The sequence below is a fragment of the Pelodiscus sinensis genome, chromosome 8, assembly GCF_052426305.1.
Source record: "Pelodiscus sinensis isolate ZL-2025 chromosome 8, ASM5242630v1, whole genome shotgun sequence".
Classification (NCBI taxonomy): Eukaryota; Metazoa; Chordata; order Testudines; family Trionychidae; genus Pelodiscus; species Pelodiscus sinensis.
Window position 1 is genome coordinate 39,702,706 of NC_143059.1, and position 25,710 is coordinate 39,728,415.

Below are 25,710 nucleotides of genomic sequence, written 5' to 3' on the forward strand. Positions count from 1 at the left end.
GCTTTCCCCCAGCTCTTAGTTTAAAAACTGCTCTACAACCCTTTTAATGTTAAGTGCCAACAGTCTGGTTCCATTTTGGTTTAGGTGGAACCCATCCTTCCTGTATAGGCTCCCCCTATCCCAAAAGTTTCCCCAGTTCCTGATAAATCTAAACCCCTCCTCTCTACACCATCGTCTCATCCACGCATTGAGACTCTGAAGCTCTTCCTGCCTACCTGGTCCTGCACGTGGAACTGGAAGCATTTTAGAGAACGCTACCATAGAGGTCCTGGTTTTCAGTCTCTTTCCTAGCAGCCTAAATTTGGCCTCCAAAACCTCTCTCCTATCCTTCCCTATGTCATTGGTACCTACATGTACCACAACCACTGGCTCCTCCCCAGGATTAACACACAAATCTATCTAAATATCTCGAGAGATCCTCAACCTTTATACCACGCAGGCAAGTCACCATACGGTTCTTCCGGTCATCAAAAACCCAGCTATCTGTGTTTCTAATGATCGAATCCCCCATTACTAACACCTGCCTTTTCCTAACACCTGGCGTTCCCTCCCCCGGAGATGTATCCTCAGTGCAAGAGGATATCATAACATCCTCTGGAAGGAGGGTCCCAACTATGGGATGATTTCCCTCTGCTCCAGTTACATGTTCTCCTTCCCTGAGCCTTTCATCCTCCTTAACATCGAGGTGAGACAGTTCTACAGTGTCCTGGAAAGCCTCATCTACATACCTCTTGGCCTCCCTTAGCTCCTCCAGTTCAGCCACCCTGGCCTCCAAAGTCCTTACGCGGTCTCTGAGGGCCACAAACTCCTTGCACTGAATGCACACATACGCCACCCACCCACAGAGCAGGTAATCATACATGCTACATTGAGTGCAACAAACAGGATAGCTCCCACTCTGCTGCTGGGCTTCTGCCTATATTCTCTCCTACAGCTACTTAGATTATTGATAGGTGTTTTATTTAAATCAGGAAGTTTTGTTTTTAGTTTAGTTTAAAAGTTTTTAAAAATGGCAAGAGTACCTCGCCCCCTTCCAAAACGCCCTCTCAAAACTCCCTGTTAGCTGCCCCTGGTCGTTTACTCATGGACTTTATAAAGCCCTGACCTTCCTGATAACTCTGCCCCCTGGCTAAGGCTCAACCGGTGAACAGAGAGTTCTAGATTTCAAATCCTGGTTGAGAAGTTCACAGCTTCCAGCTGCTGGCCACAGCATACAGTCCTTCAGACAAACAGCTTAGCACTTGAATCTCCAAACAAACAGACAAACACACACAAGCTGTGCACACAGTTTTGTTCAGGCAAGTAGCCCCCAAACACAAACACACACTACAGACAGCCACTTACCTCAAGGGGCCCATATTCGCTCCCCCTTCATCTGGAGAATTCCCTCTCAAAACTCCCTGATATCTGCCCCTGTTCTTGGCCTTGCCAATGAAGACATGAGATACAACTTAATTTGTAATTCTAACAGGAAGCAAGACCTTACAGTAAACATTGCCTAATCATGAGAGACAAGGTGAAATAGAAGCATACACAACTTATAAGCAAATCATACAGGACTTGTTTCTATCATTATACTTGTATTCTTATGCCAATACTGAACTACTATATTTTGGCTACACAGTTTAGACTAATAAGGCTATTTCTAGAAAATATTCACACTTAAATATGTAACTCATGTCCCACAGTGCAAAGTACTTGTGGAGAGAAACAAATTGTTATGAAATATGGAATCCCATAGGCTGTTTGAAAGGGCAAAATAGTTCACCTCTATAATCATCATGAGAATATGAAATACCTATTATTATTTAAACCACATTTTATTTTGTGCAAGCTCCGGTTCTGTCCCTCTTTCCTGTGTCTTTCCTTCCTTTTTTATCTCTGATAGTTTCATCACTGTACTAGCAGCTGCAGAAATTAACAGGTGCAACTTACACTCCAGAATAGTTTCTCCAATGCCTCCCTATAGTCCACTCATCTACCTGGGCTGACATAAATTCTCCTACCAGCAGATGGAGTTGGAGAAAAGCAAAACTCTGATAATATCACTCCTGCTCCCATTATGTCTGTCTGTCTCCAGCCCATTACGATAGTTCTCTTGGATAGCTACGCAAATAACATTTTTGTATGTGTATACTTTTCTTTTTTCTCTCTTCCTCATCTCTGTCAGGGTTAGATTGTTTAATAAGGGGTGTTTTAATTGTTCACTCTGCTCAGCATTGATAAGTCCTCAAGTTGAATACTGTGTCCAGTTTTGGACATTACACTTCAGGAAAGATGGGGACAAATGGGAGAATGTCCAGAGAAGAGCAACAAAAATGATGAAATGTCTAGAAAACATGATTGATAAAGATTGAAAAAAATATTTTTATTAGTCAGAAGAAGACTGGGGGAGGGGCTCAAGTACATAAAATGTTGTTATACAGAGGAACAAAAAACAGGACTATGTAGCACTATAAAGACTAACAAGATGGTTTATTAGGTGATGAGCTTTCGTGGGCCAGACCCACTTCCTCAGATCAAATAGTGGAAGAAAATTGTCATGACCATATATACCAAAGGATACAATTAAAAAAAATGAACACATATGAAAAGGACAAATCAAATTTCAGAACAGAAGGGGAATTGGGGGGGGGGAGGTAAATGTCTGTGAGCTAATGATATTAGAGGTGATAACTGGGGAAGCTATCTTTGTAATGGGTAAGGTAATTAGAGTCTTTGTTCAAACCTACGTGTAAAGTGTTGAATTTGAGCATGAATGACAGTTCAGAGGATTCTCTTTCAAGTGTAGTCTTAAAAGGCCTTTCAAGCAGGATGCAGGTAATCAAGTCGTTGAAACAATGTCCTTTCTGGTTGAAATGGCAAGAAGCTGTTTTTTCTTTTTGATCCTGTCTAATATGTTTTGTGGGCATTGATCCTTTGGACAAACGTCTCAGACACTTCGCCAATGTACATAGCAGTCGGACACTTTCGGCACATGATTGCATAAATTATATTTCTGGATGCACAGGAATATGAGTTCTTGATCGTATAACTCACTTGGTTAGGTCTAATAATGGTATCAGCAGAGTGAATATGTGGACAAAGCTGGAAACGGGGTTTGTTGCAAGGGAAGGTACCAGGGTTGGTATTAGTGTGGTATGTCCTGTGATTGTTGGTAAGAATCATCTTGAGGTTAGGTGGTTGTCTATAGGAGACTATGGGTCTGTCTCCCAGAGCCTCTCGGAGTTTAGTATCCTGTTCCAGTATAGGCTGTAGTTTATTGATAATGTGTTGGACAGATTTAAGTTGGGGGCTGTAGGTGATAACAAGTGGTGTTCTATTGTTGGTTTTCTTGGGTCTGTCTTGAAGTAGACGATTTCTAGGTATTCATGTGGCTCTTTCAATTTGCATTTTTATTTCTCCGGGTGAGTAGTTGAGGTATATAAATGCATCAGAGGGTGATGTCTAGAGCAGTGGTACGTAACCCGTGGGTCGCAACTCCCCAGGGAGTTGCTGATGTCTTCCTGGGGGGGCAGCTAATGGCTGGGCCCATCCCCCGGCCGGATCTAAGCACTGCGCTGTGGGGCCGCCAACAGCTGGGCCCAGCCCCTGGCTGCCTGGATCTAAGCACCGTACCGCGCTGCTCAAATTATCTTGGAGGTCGCGATACGAGTATATGGATGTTGCAATTGAAAAAAGGTTGTGCCCCACTGGTCTAGAGCCCTGTGTGGATACAAAATTTGTATCTTTATCCACATCCATAAAAATGAGCCATGGATATCCACTAGAGATGGGAAAGGATAACTGGTTAGCCAGTTCAGTGGTGGGGCCAGAGCATCTCCTTGGCTCCTACAAGCAGGAGACTGCTTCAGCCCTGTGGTGAGCTGGATGACTGGAGCAGTCCCTGCCTGAGACATGCCAGATGTGCTATGGACAGGGCTGGGCTGAAACAGCCCCTGACTGCAGTGCAGGGGGGCGCTCTAGCCCAGGAGGACTGGAGCGATCCCCTCACCTGCACTCCCTTTAATCAGTTAACCAGTTAAACACAATGTTTAACTGGTTAACCAACTAAAAATAATTTTACATCCCTAATATCCACATCTAGAGATGCAGTTTTCATCGAATATAAAGTGGATATTGGCAAATTTGCAGGGTTCTAGATACAAAATTTGTATCTGCAACTGAATCTGCAAAAACGAACCGTAGATATCCACATCTGCAGATGAGGATACCTTTAGATATAAAGCAGATATCCTTGGATTTGCAGAGCTCTAGTGATCGCCCTTTCTACTGAGGATCGGACAATAAGAAATTGACTTAAATTGTAACAAGAGAGATTTAGTTTAGATATTAAGAAAAATATCATAATTGTAAGAGTAGGTAAGCATGGGAACAAATTGTGTGGGGAGTTTGTGGAGGTTTTTAAGAACAGGTTAGGCAAGCAGCTGTCAGTAATGGTCTATATCAGTGTTTCTCAACCTTTTTTTTTTATAAAATACCCCCTTTTAAAAAAAAATTATAAGTACCCCCAGTATCTAGTTTTCAGACACACAGTTTTTTTTCCCCCCTATCATTGCAACATATTTGTTTAAACAACTAAATCGTAGCCAGGCGGGTGATGAAATTCTTGGGTGTAAAAAGTACAAAAATAATAAAACTGTAAAACTTAAAACACAAATTCAGTTTTCTCCAAATTTCAGGTGTGTTGACATACCCCCCCAGACTTCTCTTGAATACCCCTGACAGGGATTGAGAAACTAGTTGAGAAACTCTGGTCTAGATTAGGCATGTCAAACTCGAAGCCTGTTAAGGGCCGCACATATGAAAACTGATAGCTTTCAGGGCCACCAAAGAAAATATACTTCTATCAGAAAGTCGTAATTATTTATTATTAGGGCAGTCAAACAATTAAAAAATTGTATCAAATGCACCTCCCCTTTGAAACGCCGCCGCAGTATTCAATGGGGCAGCGCTGTATGAAGCCAGGGATCAGCTAGAGTCCGCAGCTGACCCCGGCTCCGTGCAGCGCCGCCCCTTTGCAGCGCCAGGGCAGTGTTTCCAAGGGGCAGCGCAAGGTGGGTTTCTCCCCCTTTGAAACATGCAGAAGTGGTGTTTCTAAGGGGCAGCCACCACACAGCTGATCCCCAGCTCAGCTGTGAGATGGCTGCCCCTTTGAAGTGCCGCAGTGGCATTTCAGAGGGGCAGCCCAGCATTTACATGTTCAAAAAATTAATGCATTAATCCTGGACTGCATTAATCGCAGGTGTTAACACATGTCAGTTGACAGCCCTATTTATTATTATTAGATTATATTTTAGGTATATTTTATAATTTACACTCTGGATCTTACCCACAAGACCGCGCTGAGCCAATCCTTTAGAATCTAAAATCTATAGGTTTATTACTAGAAGAAAGAAAAGCATGAGAGTAGGGTTGATAAAGGATAATACATTACATGCATCAAATCACCCAGTTCTCGATACAGGCTCATAGCAGAGATGTTATAACTGCTGGCTTAAAAGTATTTGGTGTACATCCTATGTCAGGATGGGTCCACAGTTCTTTCCAGCCTGTGATTCCCTGCAAGGCTGTCTCTGGGATCAAGAACTGAGCTGAAGACAAGATGGAGGGTGCCACATGGCACTTATATACCTCCCCTGGCATCTTCTTGGCCCGAGCAGGTTACTGCAGGTCATATGGTCAGACAACCTATCCCTGCATCCCATGCTGGTTTGCAGGTATCAGTCACATTTCTGAGGTGTGTATTGGCACCTAGAGCCTCATTGTCCCCTTGCTAATTAGCATAGCCATTGGCCAAGCATTCCTTGTCCATTGCTCAGCATCCATATAGAGTACATGTTTATAACGCCACATACAGATATTATACAAGAACATGAATAGCATATACAGAATCAGTAGACCATAAGTTTTCATTCAACATCTCACATGACCCCCTTTGTACAGACTTTTGAGGCAAATACCCCCTTATAGGTACAGCAGTGATCTGGCTGCTCCCCTTAAAATCCAGTAATGTGACAGCATCCATGAAGACTTTGAGTTTAAGGTGCTTCAGCCCCCCCCCCGCTCTAACGCAATTCCCCCTCCTCCTGCAGAGCCAGGCACCCCCAGCCTTCCCACTCTAACCCAATCTCCTTCCTCTCCCCCAGAGCCGGGTATCCCCATACGCCCGTTCTAACCCAGTTCCCCTCCACTCCCCCAGAGCCAGGCATCCCAAGCTTTCCACCCACCCCCACTCTAGCCTAATGCCTGGGTCCTGGAGCCGCCACTGCCACACGCTTCTCCCTCCAGGCTCTGGGATGTGTGCATAGAGTGGCCGGCTATCAGCAGGTGCTGTGACATGTACACAGAGCAGCCGGCCTGGGCAGTCCAGTCATGTGGCTCAGAACCAGCAGGAGCTGCATTTCTTTAATCAAAGAGCTGCATGCAGCTTGAGAGCCAAGGGTTGGCCTCCCGTTATAAACAATGTAACCAGGTGGACCACACTTAGATCATTTATAAAAATGTAGTTGTGGGCCGCAAAAAAATTTGATGGAGCCGCATGTTTGACATGGCTGGTCTAGATAGTACTTAGTCCTGTCTCAGTGCAGGGAACTGGACCTGAAATTATATTGAAGTCCAGTCTACGTAATGCTGTGTTTTCTGAGGGGATCTTTTGGGTTGAAAACTTGTACTCATTTACTCAGTCATTAAAATGTGTTAATCATGGAAGGAGCCTTGACCTTGATCACAGGTGGGCAATAATTTTGATGGGGGGGCCACTCCAAGATTTTGGCAAGAGGCCAAGGGTCACATATTAAAGAAGCCTTATTGAAGGCACAGAAAGAAACCATCCCGATGCGTAGCAAGAGAGGCAAACATGGTAGGAGACCGGATTGGCTTACAGGGGAAATCCTTGGTGAACTTAAGCACAAAAAGGAAGCTTACAAAAAGTGGAAACTTGGACAAATGACTAGGGAGGGGTTTATAGCTCGAGAATGCTGGGGGGGTTATCAGGAAGGCGAAAGCGCAATTGGAATTGCGACTGGCAAAGGATGTGAAGGATTGCAAGAAAGGTTTCTACAGGCATGTTAACAAGAAGAAGGTGATCAGGGAGGGTGTGGGACCCCTACTGGATGAAGGTGGTAGCGTAGTGACAGATGATGTGGGGAAAGCTGAAGTACTCAACGCTAGATTTGCCTCTGTATTCATGGATAAGGTTGGTTCCCGGACTAATGCACTAAGTGACTCAAGATGGGATGAAGATGGACAGCCCTTGGTGGGTAAAGAACAGGTTAGGAACTATTTAGAAAAGCTAAATGTACACAAATCCATGGGGTACTGAGGGAGTTGGCAAATGTCATTGAGGAGCCTTTAGCCATTATCTTTGAAAAGTCATGGAGATTGGGAGAAATCCCGGATGATTGGAAAAGGGCAAATGTAGTGCCCATCTTCAAAAAAGGAAAAAAGGACAATCCAGGGAACTATAGGCTGGCCGGTCTTACCTTGGTTCCTGGAAAAATCATGGAAGGGATCCTTAAGGAATCCATTTTGAGGCACTTGGAAGAGAGGAAAGTGGTCAGGAATAGTCAGCATGGATTCACAAAGGGCAAGTCATGCCTGACCAATCTGATTAGGTTCTATGATGAGGTAACTGGCTATGTGGACATGGGATATACCTTGACTTTAGCAAGGCTTTTGATACGGTCTCCCACAATACTCTTTCCAGCAAGTTAAGGGAATGTGGATTGGATAAATGGACTGTAAGATGGATAGAAAGCTGGCTAGAAGACTGGGCCCAGTGGGTAGTGATCAATGGCTTGATGTCGGGATGGCGGTTGGTTTCTAGCGGAGTGCCCATAAGATTCGGTTCTGGGACCGGTTTTGTTCAGTATCTTTATTAATGATCTGGATGAGGGGATGGATTGCACCCTCAGCAAGTTGGCAGATGACATTAAGTTAGGGGGAGAGGTAGATAAGCTTAAGGGCAGAGACAGGGTCCAGAGTGACACAGACAAATTGGAGGATTGGGCCACAAGAAATCTGATGAGGTTCAACAAGGACAAGTGTAGAGTTCTGCACTTGGGACGGAAGAATCCCAAGCATAGTTACAGGCTGGGGAGCAACCAGCTAAATAGTAGTTCTGCAGAAAAGGATCTGGGGGTTACAGTGGATGAGAAGTTGGATATGAGTCAACAGTGTGCCCTTGTAGCTAAGAAGGCTAATGGCATATTAGGGTGCATTAGGAGGAACATTGCCAGCAGATCCAGAGAAGTGATTATTCCCCTTTATTCGGCTCTGGTGAGGCCACATCTGGAGTATTGTGTCCAGTTCTGGGCTCCCCACTACAAAAAGGATGTGGACGCATTGGAGAGGGTCCAGCGGAGGGCAACCAAAATGATTAGGGGGCTGGAGCACATGACCTATGAGGAGAGGCTGAGGGAGTTGAGTCTGTTTAGTCTGCAGAAGCGAAGAGTGAGGGGGGATTTGATAGCAGCCTTCAACTTCCGGAAGGGAGGTTCCAAAGAGGATGGAGAGAGGCTGTTCTCAGTAGTGACAGATGGCAGAACAAGGAGCAGTGGTCTCAAGTTGTGGTGAGAGAGGTCCAGGTTGGATATTAGGAAAAACTATTTCACTAGGAGAGTGGTGAAGCACTGGAATGGGTTACCTAGGGAAGTAGTGGAGTCTCCATCCCTAGCGGTGTTTAAGTCTCGGCTTGACAAATCCGTGATTGGGTTGCTTTAGTTGGGATTGGTCCTGCCTAGAGCAGGGGGCTGGACTTGATGACCTTCTGAGGTCTCTTCCAGCTCTATGGTTCTATGGTTCTATTTATAGAGGGGTTGTGGTGTCTAGGATGGAGTTTGGATGCAGAAAGGAACTTGGGGTAGGGGACTGGGGTGCAGGAGGGGTTGTGGGGTCTGAGAGGGAATTTAGGTGAAGGAGCAGGTTGTGATCAGGGCAGAGGCTTGGGGTGAGAGCCCAGGAGAGGATTCTGGCCTGAGGGAGGGGCTTTTTGGTGGGGTGCATGGTCTGGGAGGTAGTTATGACCTGGAAGATGGGGGTGCAGAGGGTTTGGCTAGTGGCCTGGGACAGATAGTTTGGGGGAAAGAGGAGATGAAGTGCCAGAGGCAGGTCCTGGCCGGGAGGGGAGGCACTTACCTAGGAAGCTCTCAGCCAGCAGCCGTGACGGTGTTAATGTCCCTCATCACCTGCAGAAGGAGACAAGCAAAGAAACATAACAGAGAATCAAATGGGGTGCCTGAGCTTTTGGGAGGCCCCTGATCCCTTCCCTCTCTCCCCCACAAATGCCCAAGGAGCCACTCCTCATGAAGCCTACCTCTCAGCTGTGTGAGGCGGGACTGCAGAACTCCCCATGGAAGGGGCTTCCCTCTCTCACCCCCACTCGACCCCCCCGCAACCTCCAACCCTCCCTTTACCTAGGATCCCCCTTTCTAGTACTCCTTCCTCCCCCTCTCCAGGGACTGCAGCCCGAGAACGCCATACCTGCAGGCGGAGGGCTCCGACAGTCGACTTCCCCACGCTGAACTGGTTGCCCACAGACTAGTAACTGTTGGACGTTGCAAGCTTCTAGATCAGTGTTTCTCAATTTTGTTTGGCCACGGAACCCTTTTAAACTCAAAAGAATTTTGCGGAACCCCTAATAACAGTATTATATATGGAGCTGAAAAAATAGACCACAAATAAGTAAGAATAATAATAAACAAGTGCTAAACAAGGTCATGAGATTAACATTTAGTTTAATTCCACTTATTTAAAAAGAAGAATCACATTTAATGTGTACAAAAAATAAAGCTCAAAAACTAATAGGCATTAAATATTAATTATTTTTTTTTAAATCATAAAATGTTATTGTAACGGAATTTTCTCACAGAACCCTTATTTTCACTTCATGGAACTCCAGGGTTCCACGGAACACCATTTGGGCAACACTGTTTTAGATGACAATGGCGTCCTGCTACTTCAGGGGGATGGTGGGTCGAAAATGGGTGTCCCGTTGTCTGAGGGTAAGGGCAAGCCAGGCACATAGCTCCAGGATGGTCTCCTTCCTCATGAGGAAGTTTTGAAGCCACTGCTGGTCCCACCAGCCGGTCCCACCAGTCAGAACTGGTGTCCAGCCGCCAGAAGCATCATTCCACCATGGGGTGCATTTGCAAGGGCATTGCTCCCACAAACAGGCAGAGGTTCTCAAGGATCAGAAGCCTGCAGAAACTGTAGCATGGCAGTGTGGGGCTATCACATGCCCAGAGGCAGCTCCGGCTCCATGGTAGGGAGTGATATGATGTTCTGAAGCAGGGCAACCAGAGCACGCAGAAGAACCTGAGAAAAAGCTGTCCAGGGGGTTCCCTTTAAGAACTCATCTCAGATAGCCTTTGGCAGCAGCTCCAGGTAGCACCTGCTGATCTAATGCCCTGCCTGAACTTCTTCCGGGTGGCCTTAAATGCGAGATAGTAGCCAGCCAACGTGAACACTATCTTTCAAAATAGCAAATTGCTATTTCATTGCATTTTTTGTGTGTAGACGTGCTATTTTGAAATGAGCTTTTCTGGAAGATACCTTGCGGAAAAGCTTTTTCCGAAAGAAACTTGCAGTGTAGACGTACCCTTAGTCTCAAACGGCTCATAGTTTCAGCCTTTGACTCAAAGGGAAAAAAAAGAAATATTTCCTCTGCGGATAGAATTGTTATGGAGAAAGCTATGAAAACTAATAACCTTGGAGGGAAGACATTTCTAAGGGGATCAGTTGGACATGTTCAGTGCAATATTTTTTTAAAAAAAGGGAAGGGGTGCCAATTAAATAGGGGAACTGCATTTTTAATCTATAAGACTGTGTCTAGACTGGCAAGTTTTTCCGCAAAAGCACTTGCTTTTGCGGAAAAACTTGCCAGGTGTCTACACTGGCCGCTTGAATTTCCGCAAGAACACTGACGATCTCATGTAAGAAAACAGTGCTTCTTGTGGAAATACTACGCTGCTCCTGTTCGGGCAAAAGTCCTTTTGCGCAAAAGCTTTTGCTCAAAAGGACCAGTGTAGACAGCTCAGATTTGTTTTGCGCAAAAAAGCCCCGATTACGAAAATGGCGATCAGGGCTTTTTTGCACAAAAGCACGTCTAGATTGGCACGGGCGCTTTTCCGCAAAAAGTGCTTTTGCGGAAAAGCATCCAAGCCAATCTAGACGCTCTTTTCCGCAAATGCTTTTAACGGAAAACTTTTCCGTTAAAAGCATTTGTGGAAAATCATGCCAGTCTAGACGTAGCCTAAGAGAACTTCCTGGAGTGAAAGCAGAGAACTTTAGTTATTGCTAACTAATGGAAATAATCTATATGTTGCTTGCTTCAGAAGTTTATCCACAACATTTTTGACACAGGATGGACTATACTGGGGAAAAAAACACTGTTCCGTATGCTCTTAGGCAACTTTTAAGCAGTTCATGTATCTTTCTTGTACATGAAGTTAGACATAATAAGTGGGAAACCTGTTTTATCAGTCTAGGTATTATAATAAAAGCCATTAGTGATACTTTAGGAAATGAATGGCTCAGTGATCAAGTCAACAAGCTGTGAATGGTTTTGGTTTTCCTGTATGGTTGGTCCTACAAAGACATGTGGCCAAGCCACATGATGCTGAAACCCATTTTGGATCTGGTACTTTTCCATTCAAAGTGAGAAAAGTTTGAACTGAAAACAAAGAATTCCCTCTTGGGCAAGAGGGTTATAAAGGTGTGTTTGGGAGTGGGTGGGGGGGGAGACAAACAAACAGTAGAGGGAGTTGTCAGATGCTGAGAGACCCCTGACTTACCACCTAATATGCTTGATGGAAACATCTAAGACTTAACAGGAGGAAAGACTGTGCCCAAGCTAAGAGGCTGCCTCGCTTGTGAGACAGATAATTAGGATAAGAATTTGTATGTAACGAGTTTCTCAGTATATTAAAAGTAGCTGGTGTGTTTTGTTTCTTTTGGTTAAGTAACTTACTTTGATCTGACTGTTTTCACTTGCAGTCACTTAAATCCTCGTGTTTTATACTTAATAAAAGACAGTGAACTTAAAAGCTTTCTCTGTAAAACTTTTATATAGAGCTGTGTTTCCCAATTTTATTTCGCCACGGAACCCTTAAAAAAAATAAACCTGACAGGGAAAACTGGTTGCTCCCCTCCCCCGCAAAAGGTGAAAAATTGTCAAGCAAAACAAACAAACAAGCAAAAAAGCTGGCCTGCCCCTAAGACGGCTGATGGCTCTGGGCAACCGTCTGGCTCGCCTGCCCCTAAGACCGGCTCGGGGTGGGGAATGATCGGGTTCTCATGGAACCCTTACTTTCACTTTGCGGAATCCCAGGGTTCCGTGGAACTATATTTGGGAAATATTGGTACAGAGTAAGATGGATTTATTTGGTGTTTTGGTCCCTTTTGAAGAATGGCTCTTGCGCAAAAGGATTTTTTTTTTGTGTGCAAAAAGGCGCTGTCTACCCAGCTCTTTTTTGCACAAAAGCCTCTTGTGCAAAAGGTATCCGAGGAGGAAATGCAAATAAGAGCATGACCTATGCAAATGAGCACTCCATTTGCATTTCCTCTTGCGGAAAAGGATCATAGTCTAGATGTAGACTACGTAGGCTGGATGACAACCTGTCCTATGAAGTAAATAGGGCAGACAGGCATATTGCTGTCTAGAGAGAATGAATGGGGATGTTAGATATCATGTAATTGAATAGTCGTGTAACCGCTTGAAATCGTAGCAGTTACACTATTATTCAGTAGTTCCTGGAGGCTGGCCAGAAGCCAATGCGCACCCAGCCCCACTCCTAGGGAACCCCTTGCCAACCCACACTGCTCCCTCTGTATCAGAGGCAGTAGCATGAGTTATCAAGCGGGAGCCAGTCCAAGAGGGGAGCCAGTTTAAAAAACAGCTCCCTGCGCAGACCAGCTGCCCGGTGGCAGTTGCCTCTGCCCACAGTGGGTCCATGCTCACCTCTCAGCTACTTATATGTTAAAAACAAACAATGCTACTTATATGTTAAAAACAAATATATAGTAGAAATAGTTTTCTGTTTATGTGTGACTATCACTTTATCTGAAAAATACATTTATGAAATAAGTTGCTGTCTGATTTGTAAAAGTAATTTTATTCTCTAGGCAGGAAATACGAGGATGATGAGGGGGGTAAAAACTATCAGAAGTAGAACGGCAGAAACAGCAATATTCTGTGAGAACTTTAGAATGAAATAATATTTTGTGTGCAATAGTATTAAACAATATATGAAGTTTTAACTAAAAAATTAATTGCACTGTAGTTTTTTATGATTGAAAAAATGTTCTCAGTGATATGAGTGAACTGTGTTATTTCGTGTTTGACCCAAATAGATCTTATAAGTATTATATCATTATAAATTAACTTCTGTGTAATAGCCATAAGTGTTAATTTTTTAAAAATATATCTTTTAGTTACTAGTGTTTAGGGTCTGTCTAACTTGCAAGGTTAACTGAAATTCTGTGTCAATACTGGAAATGGAAATTCACTTTCTGAGGGATGTTACTTTATTAAAATTGCTTTGGGGCCCTGTTCTGCGTTCCCTGTTTAACCAAAATTATGTATGCTTCAAAAATCATTGGTGGCTTAGGGTGCACCAGGAAGGCAGAATCACACTTTTTTGGTATCCTGGTCTATGACCATCAGAGAACTTGAGTGAATTTTTAGTTTGCCTTGTTACACACACTTAGGCTATGTCAACACTGCAGGCTTCTTGTGCAAGAAGCCTTTTGCGTAAGAGTTTTTGCACAAAAACTTCTGTGCAAGAGCATGTCCACACCTCAAAGCACATCGCAAAAGTGATGTGCTTTTGTGCAAGAGAGCGTCCACACTGCATGGACGCTCTTGCGCAAAAAAGCTGTGATGGCCATTCTGTGAATGGACATCAGAGCACCGGTGCTTTTTCCCATTGGGGTTTCTTGCACAAGAAACCCCTCTGGAGCTTCCACACTTGCCTCTTGCACAATCGCTGTAGCACAAAAAGGAGTTATGCCTCATAGAAGGAGGTTTACCTACACTGGAAAAAGCCCTCTGTTCTGCTGTTTTACTGCTGATTTACTTGTGCAAAAGCACATTTGAGGTGTGAACGCTCCGCAAGTTTTTACGCAAAAACCGCCATTTTTGAACAGAAACCTTGTAGTGTCGACAGAGCCTTAATATTGGAGAATTGCTATGCTCATGTAATTTATCTTGCCTTTTAAGTATAAAAATGTCAGGATCAATTTTTAAAACTGGTATTTACGTTTGATGTTATACTCTAGTGTACATAACATATGCTATAATTACAGCTTTTTAAATCTGGGAATATCCACTTTATATCCATGGGTATCCCCAGCTCATTTTTGTGGATAGGGACATGGATATAAATATTGTATCTAGAACTATGCAGATTTATGGATATTTGCTTTATATCCGTGAATATATAAAAAATGAGGAGTATGGGTTCTTTCGAAAAAGTGGTTTTTTGAAAGAACCGCATCTAGACTGCGGTTTCACTTTCGAAAAACCCTTTTTCAAAACAGAGATCAGATGTGACTATGCAAATGAAGCGTGGGATATTTAAATCCATGCTTCATTTGCACTTTCGATCAGGCTCATTTACATTTCTCTTTCGACAGAGGAATGTAGTCTAGACAAGCCCCTAGAGCTTACTGCAGGAGCCATTGCAGCTTGAGCTATAAAAGCAGCTGGCTCTCAGCTTAGGCTATAGAGTTCACTCATTTTTATCTCTCACTGGAAGTGGTATTAGTCCCACTATATGAGACAATGAACTGCACCCAGTAGGTGTGTTAGTTACAGATGCAGATATCCACAGCTCATTTTCGTGGTTACTGATGCAGATACACTTTTTTTTGGTCCACACAAGGCTCTAGATATAATTATTAAAATACTTCAACTTTTAGTGGAACTATTATGTTAAATGATAGAAAATATTGACTTTAGAACAGTAGTTCTCAAATGTTTTGGCCCGTGGACCCCTTGGCTCAATGCAAACCTTTCCGTAGACCACTGATTTCTAATGGAAACTCACCATTAATTACATAATTATGCCCCAGCCATTTTGCTAATGTTGCAGCTAGGGAGAGAGGTTTAATTTAAATTGTTAAACAGATTAAATGTTTTAACTGTCTCATGTTAGTTTATCAAACTTCATTTTAAACAAAGTAAAATACTAATTTATGTCCAACACAAAAGGTTTAAATGTTTTCTTTATTTATGGCAGGGAACCTTTTTTGGGTCACTGATCCACAGAAAAATCAGTTAGGGACCACACAAGCGAGAAGCAAAAACACTCCTCCAAAAACTTCTAACCCTAAGTGATGTGGCCCCCAGCTGAGACACCTCATTCATCTTGTGATCCAGCCCCCCAGGGCAAGGAGAAGGGACAGGGAGGAATGAGGTTCAGGGCTTCCCATAGGTCAGATTTACTTTTCTGGGGCTTCGGAGTTAGTGGATTTTGTCTCCACCCTTTAGATCCTGGGGTGGAGACCAAAATGAGGGGTTCAGGTCTGCCAGCGAGTGGGATAGGAATGGGGGTGCAGGATGCTAGGTTTGGGTGGGAGGTAAGATGCAGAAGTGGGCTTGGAATAGGGTGTCTGTCCAGGCAGGAGGGAGCGTGCAGTGTGTAGCCAGAAGGGAGGGTGCAAGAGCAATGGTGGATTTAGGAGGAGCGTGGGTATAGGTGTCTGGCCAGGGGGGAGGTGCAGGAGCAAGGGAGAGTGCAGAAGAAGGCTTGGGATAGGGTGTCTGGCCAGGAGGGAGGGTGCAAGAGCAGGCTGGGGGTAGGAGGATTGGCCAGGAGGAAGGGTGTGTGACCAGGAGAGAGGGTACAGAGCAGGAGTGGGCAATAATTGTTGATGGGGTGGGGCCACTTCAAGAATTTGGAAAGTGATCAAGAGCTGCACAATCTTCCATTATTAATAGAGGAGGTGCAGGGGTCGGAGATGGAGGTTGGGTACAAAACGGAGCTTGGGATAAGGGATTGGGGTGTAGGATCTGGGAGGGAGTTTGAGTGAAGGATGGAATCATGCCCTGGGGGAAACGGAGTAGGGTGAGGAGGGGTCCAGGGTCTAGGAGGGAGTGTAGCTTTTGTGTAGGACAAGCCTTGGGCAAAATATGGCCCGCTGGCCAAATCCAGCCTGCCAAGCCACCACATCCAGCCTGCGTATGCTGCAGGGAGCCTCAGGCAGCCTCCCCGCTTGCCTCACCTCACCCACATGCCGCTCAGAGTTGCTTCTACCTCCAGCACAGTTCCATTGGCTGTTTACAATAACTGGCATCCATGAAGCACAAGGAGCTCCAGAGCACATGGCTGCAGCCTGTGCGGAGGCGTGGCAGACAGGAGAACTGATTCAGGAATGGCTGCTGGCTGGTAAGTCTCTTTGCCAGAGCCTGCTTCTGGCCCTCCAGTGCGTCTCTTAACCTACCTTCTGCCTCCCACTCCTTCCCCGTACTCCACATAGCCAAATCCTGTCCCCCATATCCCCTCTCAGATCCAGCACCACAATGCCCTGCCCTGCCCCATATCACAGTCCCCTCCTGCCCTAGTTCACAACCCAAATTCCTGCACCCCCTCCTGTACCCCAATTCCTTGCTCTAGGTAACCCCAGTCCAGTGCCGCAGGTCATAACTGCCTCTTTCACCTATACTCCCTTACCCCAAGCTCCTTTCTGCACCCGACCTCCATCTCAGACCCTGCACCTTCTCCATTAATATGGAAGAGTGCAGCCCTTAACCACTTTCCAAATTCTTGGGAGTGGCCACCCATCAATAATTATTGCTCACCCTGGTGTGCGAGCAAGCTGGGGGTGTGGGATCTTGGCGGGGGCAAGGGCAAGTGAGGAGGATTGGGGTGCAGGCTCTGAGCTTGAGGGGAGCTGCTCTGCACCCTCACAGGTCCCAATATGGTCTCCCACTGATTCCATTGGCTGCATCTCCAGCCAATGAGAGCAGCAGAGAAAGCCCATCATTAAGCTGCAGTTCTCCCAGTTGAGCTGTCTCTTTTGAGCTAATCTGGTGGGATCAGTTCTTGGTGGACATGAGACTAAAGTACCAGCAAGCTCCTTGCTGCAGGGGAAGCAGGAGGGAATTAGCTCAAGCTGCAGACCACCTGAGAGGTGGCCACAGACCACTAGTGGATCATACTTTGAGAACCTGAGAGGTGGCCACAGACCACTAGTGGATCATGCTTTAGAATTTGTAACATAGCTGTTCAGGTTTCATTTTAGAATTGGTTTGCTGAAGCATCAAAAACATTTCATTGTGATTTTGCACATCTTAGGATGTTGGGACTATTCTGAAAGGCACATCTAAAAATGACAAATACTTCCTTTTTTTTTTTTTAAATTCACTATTGTTTTTAGTCCGAACCTAGCATTACTTTTTTTCTGTTATGGTTTGATATATAACTTCACTGTAACAAAAAGTGAAGAGCAGGCTTTACGGGAAATACATTATATAACACAAAACCTAGTCTGTTAGAATAAAAGAAAGATCTAAAGACAATAGGCATGTGTTATGTACAAAGCAACGATTATGCTTTTAAGCAGCCACGTTGCAGCAGGTACAGCACAAAGTTCTTAGGGGAGCAGCTGGACTTGGTTTGGCTGCAGGCAGGCATGATAAGGGACAGCCCAGCGCATGAGCCTGCGAGATACAGTGTGTCCAGCGCCATGTGTTTAGCTCTTCCCCTCCATTTGCCAAGAGAGTGAAACTTTCCCTTCTCACTGAAGGCCACCACAGATCACACCCAATTGCCTTAACCCACTTTTAGCAAGATACAAAATGTGATCTCAGCAGAAGTGTCCCCCACAGGATCAGTGCTTAACTGTGAGACATCCTGAGAGGAGGGGATTATCTCCAAGGATATAAAAAGTTCTTGACTTTCAGTGACATTGGTTGCCCAATTTGCCTATTGACCATTCTGCTCTTCTTCCTCATCCATGGTGCTACCCGAGACTTCCTGAGGAGTGTCTTGGCAGGAATCCACGGACTGTCTAGGGAAGCTGGTCAGGTCCCCCCAAGGGTCACATGTAGCTGCTCAAAGAAACAGCATGTTTGTGGTGATGCTCCAGACCATCTATTTGCCTCCTTTGTCTTTTGGTATGACTGCCTCAGCTCCTCTATTTTCACGTGTCACTGCTGGGCATCCCTGGCACATCCTTTCTGCTCCATGCTCTTTGTAATCTTGGCATAGATATCAGCGTTTGTTTTGCTGATTCATAGTTCTGCGAGAACCATTTCCTCTCCCCACACAACATAAGATCCAGGATCTTCTGTACACTCCATGTTGGTGCTTGTCTGCAACCTTGGGAACTCATGGAAATCTGACAGGGTACTGCCAGCTTTGAGATGTGCTTGCCAAGTTGGAAATGAAATTCAAATTTTCTCAGGGCTTTTCCTTATGACCTAGAGAGAAGTAGAATTGAAAGTCCTGGCAAGGACTGCAGGGCACTGTGGGACACCTCTCAAACGCCAAGAACATCAACTTTCACAGCACTGCATCTGCACGACCATAAAGTCGACCATGCAAGTTGGAACTTAGCACTAATCCTCGTGAAAGCAGGAGTACAGAAATTGACTTTAATGGCCCGTAAAGTCGACAAAACAGGCTTGTGGACTGATTGTTTGGAAAATTTATGTAAGTTCTATCTAAACTCCCAGTGCAAACCAGGCCTAAGATTTAAATCATGCTTTGAGACTTTAGTAACTCGGCCACAGGTTATGGCTGTTACATGAGTGGGTGGGTAAGTTTCTATGGGCTATGATGTGAGAAGGACACACTAGATGAAGTCTATGGGCATGTCTAGACTACAAGTGGCTTCTGAAAGAAGATATGAAAATTCAGCTCGCATTTGCAGATCTTCCATTTTCCCCCCCCCCCGGAAGAGGCTTTTCTGATATTTGGCCCGTCTTCACAGGGCCAAATATCAGAAAAAAAAAACCCTCTTTTGAAAGCCCCCTGTAAACCTCCTTTTAGGAGGAATAAGGGGTTTTTCGAAAGAGGATTTTTTTTCTGATATTTGGCCCCATGTAGATGGGCCAAATATCGTAAAAGCCTCTTCCAGGAAAAAACCGGAAGATATGCAAATTTGACTCAAATTTATATATCTTCTTTTGGAAGCCGTGTAGTCTAGACGTGCCCCTTGAGTCTAAATAAATTAACAGCAGTTAAGAGTTTTGGATGATGCACACACAAAACTTCAAACAGCTGTGCTTGATACAATGTCATTTTTCAAATTAATAACATCTAATATGAACAGTAAAATGGTAGACATTAAGGATTTTTTTGTTAAGAAAATATTAGTCGTGTTAGTAAAATGTTAATTAGTACGTTAGCATTTTTACACAGAGATTTACCATGCTTTTTCCATTGAATTTTGATGCTGACAAAAGTGTGCATGAGGTCATTTTCTTTTCTACGTGACTAATTATTGTGAGGGCAAGTAGTATGTGTTACAGACAGCTGACAATCAAATAGCAAGTCTTGCATTTATTATGTGACTTCTGAGGTACTAGAATTGTTTGTTTCTCTGTTGTTATTATATTGTACCTTATTTGTATACCTGAGAGTCCTATTTATTGTCCAGCTTCTGAACAGTATGCTTTACTGTTGGTGAGAGGAGATGAAACAGAGAGGAGAGAAAGGAAGAGAAAACAGGAAAGAGGAAACAGAGAGGGAGAGGAGACCAAAAGGAGAGATGAAGAGTTAAGAGGGTAGACTAAGTGGATAGGAGAGTGGGTGAGATTGAGATGTAAAAGAACATTCTTAGCTTTAGTAATAAAAACATAGAACAATATTATTTTGTGGAAAATATGTTCTTATCAACTATATTGAAAAAAATGGGTCATATAATTTCAGTGATAAAATTGAGAGAGAATATCAAAATCCGACATTTTTAAGTCTCTAAATGCCAGTGTATATAATATCTAACCATTATTGCAGTATGGATGGGTTAAGGGGATTGTGAGAAAATAGCTGAATTGAAGGCTTTAAAACAGGGATGGGGTACCTTTTTTGGGTCAGGGGCCATTGACCCACAGAAAAATCAGTCAGAGTCTGCACACAAGTGAGAAGCACACACACAAAAAAGTGACCCCTAACACCAGAGACTAGGGGGGCCCAGGCTAGTAGCTTTTGTGTGCTTGAGCCCAGCAGAGGGATGGCAGGGGGGCTGGAGCACCAGTGCGGGCTCTCTAATGCTACGGGGGAGCCCTGAGCCTTGTGGGCTGGATCAAGGTAATATGGGTGCTACCTCCGGCCCCCAGGCCTTAGGTTCTCCATCCCTGCTTTAAAGCCTAATTGATCTATTGATCAGATGTAGACCCCGATTAAATGGGTACAACTCCTATCAGGTGCAGCTGGAACAGAAAACCAGTGTAAATGGAAAAATAGCATAGTTAGCATCAATTTGGCATCCAGTGGTCTCAGTTGTACCAAATTCAGCTTAGGGAAAGTTAGGAGAAAATTCTAAACCACCTTTTTGCTTTTTTGATTCTCTTCTGGCTGATGGCAAAAAGATTCCCAGCATTTCAGCTTTCTCGATAGGTCATGTTTTCTAAGGGTCTAGAAAACATGACCTATGAGGGAAGACTGAAAGAATTGGGCTTGCTTAGTTTAAAAAAGAGACTGAGAAGGCACATGACAGCTGTTTTCAAGTATCTACAAAGGTGTTACAAGGAGAAGGGAGAAAAATTGTTCTCTTTGGCCTCTGATGATAGGATAAGAAGCAATGGGCTTAAATTGCAGCAAGGGAGGTTTAGGCTGGACATAAGGAAAAACTTCCTAATTGTCAGAGTGATTAAACACTGGAATAAATTGCCTAGCAAGGTTGTGGAACCTCCATCACTGGAGAAATTAAAGAGTGGGTTGGACAGACCTCTATCAGGGATGATCTAGATCCATGGTCACCAACCAGTAGATCGCGATGTACCAGTAGATCTCAGGGGCTCTAAGAGTAGCTCTTGAGCCCTCTTTGAACTGTGCACCTGCGCAGTACATTTACATTAGATTTCCTCATGTAATGTAGACGGGGCTTCAAGGAAGGGGCGGGGCAGTAGATCTTCGCCTGTTCTGAGACTTAAAAAGTGAACTTGGGTGTAAAAAGGTTGGAGACCACTGATCTAGATGGTGCTTCGTCCTGCCATGAGGGCAGGGGACTGGTACTGATGATCTCTCAAGGTCTCTTCAGGTTCTAGTATTTTATGATTCTATGATTCTATAATTTAGAGCAGGATCTAATTTATGCTGGCTGGAACCCAGCATCCTGGTTGAGGATCTGGCAGAGCCTGGTGTACTCAGACCCATTACTAGAATGTTCCACCTTCATCACACCTTCTGCATCTGTGTGAAGGGGTAAAACAAGTTGCATGGAACTAGCTCTTCTAGTTTTGTGTCACTTGTGGGATTCTCAGCAGGTGGGGTCCAGAGCTGAGTACCCAGCAAAGTGACCAGAACAGGGACCAGGGATTTAGCATAATGGTCCAAATTCAAGATGCAAAAAACAGGGTGAGCAGGAAAAGAAACTTTCTTTGCTAAGTTCTTGACAATAAAGTGGAATGGAATAATCTTTGCTTTATTTTTCACTTTAATTTTTATTTTCATACTTGTCCTTCTGACTTTTGATATGTAAATTACATTCCTTTCCCACATCCAATAAATGCAATATCTGTGTAAATTATGCTATTCTACCACTTACTCCAGTCTATACTTCCTTTATATCAGAGATAACATTGACTGCATAGCTTACTATTCTATAAAACATAGCTATATTTTAAACTAATCTATTATTAGTCTGTGTTATTCATAGCCAGTGCACATACATCATTATTTAATCCGAAGATTATTTGGATGTCATATTACTATAGAAAACTGTATTTTGATTAATATATAAAAAACAGCATTTATAGAAACTGAGTTCCTAGCCAGACTAGTAGAAGCTATAGCAGAAGTCTGTCTTACTTCATAAAGTTTAAGCAAGCAACTTCAGTACTAGACAGTTACCTAGTCTGTTTACATACATCAGAATACAAATATATTTGCAACCTTTATCTGTAAGTAGCCTTCCTTTTGTTAGTTTGTCACACAAACAATCATCTCATGGAACTTAACATTTGTGTGTGCTAGAATTGTATTCTAACTCTGTGGTGGTTATTCTGAAGGGCTGCTACCTATTTTAAATTATTTTTAAGATATGGTTTTTCATTGCTTTATCTTCTGGTATCTTGAGATTGTGGTGATAGACATCTTAAAAATATTTATGATCATAATAGTTTATAGCAGTGTTCTAGCCCAGAAAAAGGTCCATAACCAGAAATTTACCAGAGAAATATGGTCAGTGAATTTATTATTTAAAGTTTGCTATGGTGGCCACCATCTTAAAATATGGGATTGGGTTATATTTTATCTCTATTTTAATTGTCTTTTTCAAATATTAAGTAAACCTCTTCACAGTAATATGTAATCATTTGCATGTGACAGAAATTAAAAAATACTATGGAAGTTTTATATAGTTACATTTTTCTCCCCCCTTCCCCTTATCCTGTGTATTTGGTTAAAATACTGACAACTTGAAGTTATGCCTGACTCTGAAACAAATTAGTGCAATTGATGGGTGAGACAAGATAACATAAGTGTGAATATATTTTCCTCAAATATTTCTTTGTTTTTCATTTTGCAATCTATTGAGTTGTGAATGATGTATTACTTACAAGGAGTATTGTTATCTAATTGCTGAACTTTTTATTTTGGAGGCTTTTTAAAATTCATTTTAATGACTTGTAAGGTGTGTTCAAAATGCTGCGTAGGCATCTCTTTGAAAGATTTTTTTTTCTTCCTTGGAAGGCTGGATAACACATTAGAAGAAATTATATTTAAGCTGGTGCCTGGACTTCGAGAACGTAAGTTGCATTAGTTTTTCTGCCTTTTTTGTGTTATTGGAAACAGCATTTCTAGTGATAGTTCTGTGTTGTTGATCTGACGTACCACTTTTCTTTTGTTTGTTGACTAGAGGAACTTCAGCGTGAGATTGAATTTTGGAAGAAAAACAAACCTCAAGAAAATGGACAAGGTAATTTTTTTGCTTGTTCTAACTGTAAATTTAAAAATCTATCAAGTAATGCCGCATTTCTTAAACTGTGGGTCCCGACCCCCCGGGTGCTCGCGAGCAACTTAGAGGGCGGTCGCGGTATCACAAAGTTTGAGAATCCCTGAAGTAATGTAATGGCTCTACCATGCACCCCAATTCCTTGCAAATACTTGTGTTTATGTACAGTTCTATTAAATTCAGTGGTTGCAACTACACAGGCACATAAAATTACACCTGTGCATAGCTGTTTACAGTTTGTCTATTTAGCGATTGTAAATTTTGAATCTAACAATTTCATCCTTATTTTTTGAAATTCATACTACTTTCTGATTTGAATTCTTAATTTCTTTTCTCTTTTGATCCTAATTATAACCCACTAGGGTTAAAACATAGAACTACATGAATCTTTATATACAGATTAATTTGTTATCAAATTTGACCAGCTGCTAAGTGGGAGGTTGTCAAGACTTAGATTTGACAAGTAACAAAAAAAAAAATTTCCACAAGTTCTAAACTACTGCTGTACTGTATTTAGATTCCAGAATGGCCGTCTTTCACTAGTTTTCTTAAAAAACTTTTGGGTTCTTTACTGAGCTGATAAGTAGTGTGGAAAATCTAGGGGTTTTCTGTTCTCTAAACTGGCTTCATGATTTGGCTGCCACAGCCTATTTGACGTTTTGTAAATCATTTAAAGAGGTTCTGTCAATCCAAAGAGAGATTTACTATGTTGTATGAGGATTATTTGTTTCAAAGAGGCGCTGTCAAATAATCTTTGTATAGGTTTTTTTAAATATACTTTCTGTTGTTTATAATATCCTGTTTTGCAGACCAAAAAAAAATTTCCTTCCTTAGTAATTTTGTACATTTATGTTTAACAAACGTGAGAGGGCAACTTGGATTTTTTTCTCTTTCTATTGATACTATTATTTTAATGTTAGACTGCAGTACAATTTAGACAAAATTTTGCTGGTCAACTACAAAGTACCAAATGTAATTTTACATATTACATTAAAAAAACTTAGAAAATATTTTCATTTATTAATTTCAGTAAAGAAAACAGAACTGTTGATAGTGTTCTTTATTCATCATAATGATCCATTAAAAGAAGGGTGCAGAGTCAAGGAAATAACGGTGTAAATTACCAGTTACTGTAAATTTAGACAATTCTAAGTATTGTACAGTTGATATATTTTTAACCAGTTCATCCTTTTATATCTTCATCAAATAGTTCAGTTGTTAATCTAATATAGTTCAGTTGATGGACTTCATGAAATCAAAATGAAGTTTTGTAGTTTTGGGTGCTTCACTGTTGTGCTACAAGAGCTAAAACTGTGACACCAGTAGCCAGCCTACAAGCATAAAGGTTTCAACCATGCCTAGTAATTCCTTGCAGTGGTGATCCCATTAGCCCTTCTAGTCTCATGTCTCTCCCATATCTGTCGAAGTTCTTAACTACCAGACACTCAGAATTTTCTCTTCTGGTATATCAGTCCTGAAGGAGTGAAACCTGTCTTCCCCAGTCATGAGTTCGCTTTGGTACATATGCTTCACTCATTTTGCACAACAAACTCTTGCTTGTGGTAAAAATAAAAGTTTGTTTAATAGAAAAATAATAGATTTAAAGATGAAATGGGACGGAAAAGCAAACACAAGTTACACAGAATATAAACATAAAGACGCAGGCCTTGTCTTTACACTTCTATATATTCCCTTTTCCAATACAAGTTCCTATTGCATCTGAACAGTTTCATAGCATACTAGCCCTCAGTTTTTGGATCACTTCAAATCTTTCTTCTCTTTTAACAGGGATGTGCTTTTCTTTCTTCAGGCTATGGTAGTTCATAGTTACAGAGTTAAGGAGAAACTCCAAAGCCTCCTTATTTTCTTTTCAGTTTAAATGTCTTTCCATGGATCTTCCTGGCTAAAAGATGGATGGGTATTTGAAATTGGTATCATGTAAATAGCTAGCCAGGAAGGTGCTCTTTCCTTCCTGATTACTTTACTCCCTGTTCTGAGGTGATTCTGTAGTACTGCTGTTATAATTACAATTTTCTTCATATATATATTATATATATATATATATATACACACACACACACACACACACACATGTACATTAATAACCATAATCTATATACAGTAAAACTCCAATAGTCCGGCATCCAATCATACAGCTCTCCTGATATTCTGGCATCAAAATGGCAAGAGACTAGTGAGTGAGCTTCGGCAAAAACCGAGTCAGCGGCAGCAGCTGAACCGGGTGAAAAAGGGTTTAAAAAACCTAAAACATTATAGTTTACTTTATACAATAAAAAGGATTAAAACACTTCATATACAGTGTATACTGTGTGTGTGTGTGTGTGTGTGTGTGTGTGTGTGTGTGTGTGTGTGTGTGTGTGTGTGTGTGTGTGTGTGTGTGTGTGTGTGTGTGTGTGTGTGTATATATGTATATATATATAAAACCATCTTATAGTACCTCCTGATGGTCCAGCATATCCAATAATCCGGCACCGCCTAGGTCCCAAAGGTTCTGGATTATCAGAAGTCTACTGTACATATCTCCTAATGAGCATCAAGGCCTGAACATTAAAGCTTTCATAAAAG

General features: G+C 42.6%; 1 protein-coding gene across 6 annotated transcripts in view; it reads left to right on the plus strand.

Moving 5' to 3' along the window:
• PCGF5 (polycomb group ring finger 5) overlaps window positions 1–25,710 on the plus strand; it is a 119,485-nt gene that overhangs the window by 74,884 nt on the left and 18,891 nt on the right. For all 6 annotated transcript variants that reach the window (XM_025181858.3, XM_025181859.3, XM_025181862.3 and 3 more), the window contains 2 exons: window positions 22,863–22,918; window positions 23,029–23,088. In XM_025181858.3, the coding sequence (XP_025037643.1) occupies window positions 22,863–22,918; window positions 23,029–23,088 (116 nt within the window). The remainder of the gene's footprint in view (window positions 1–22,862; window positions 22,919–23,028; window positions 23,089–25,710) is intronic.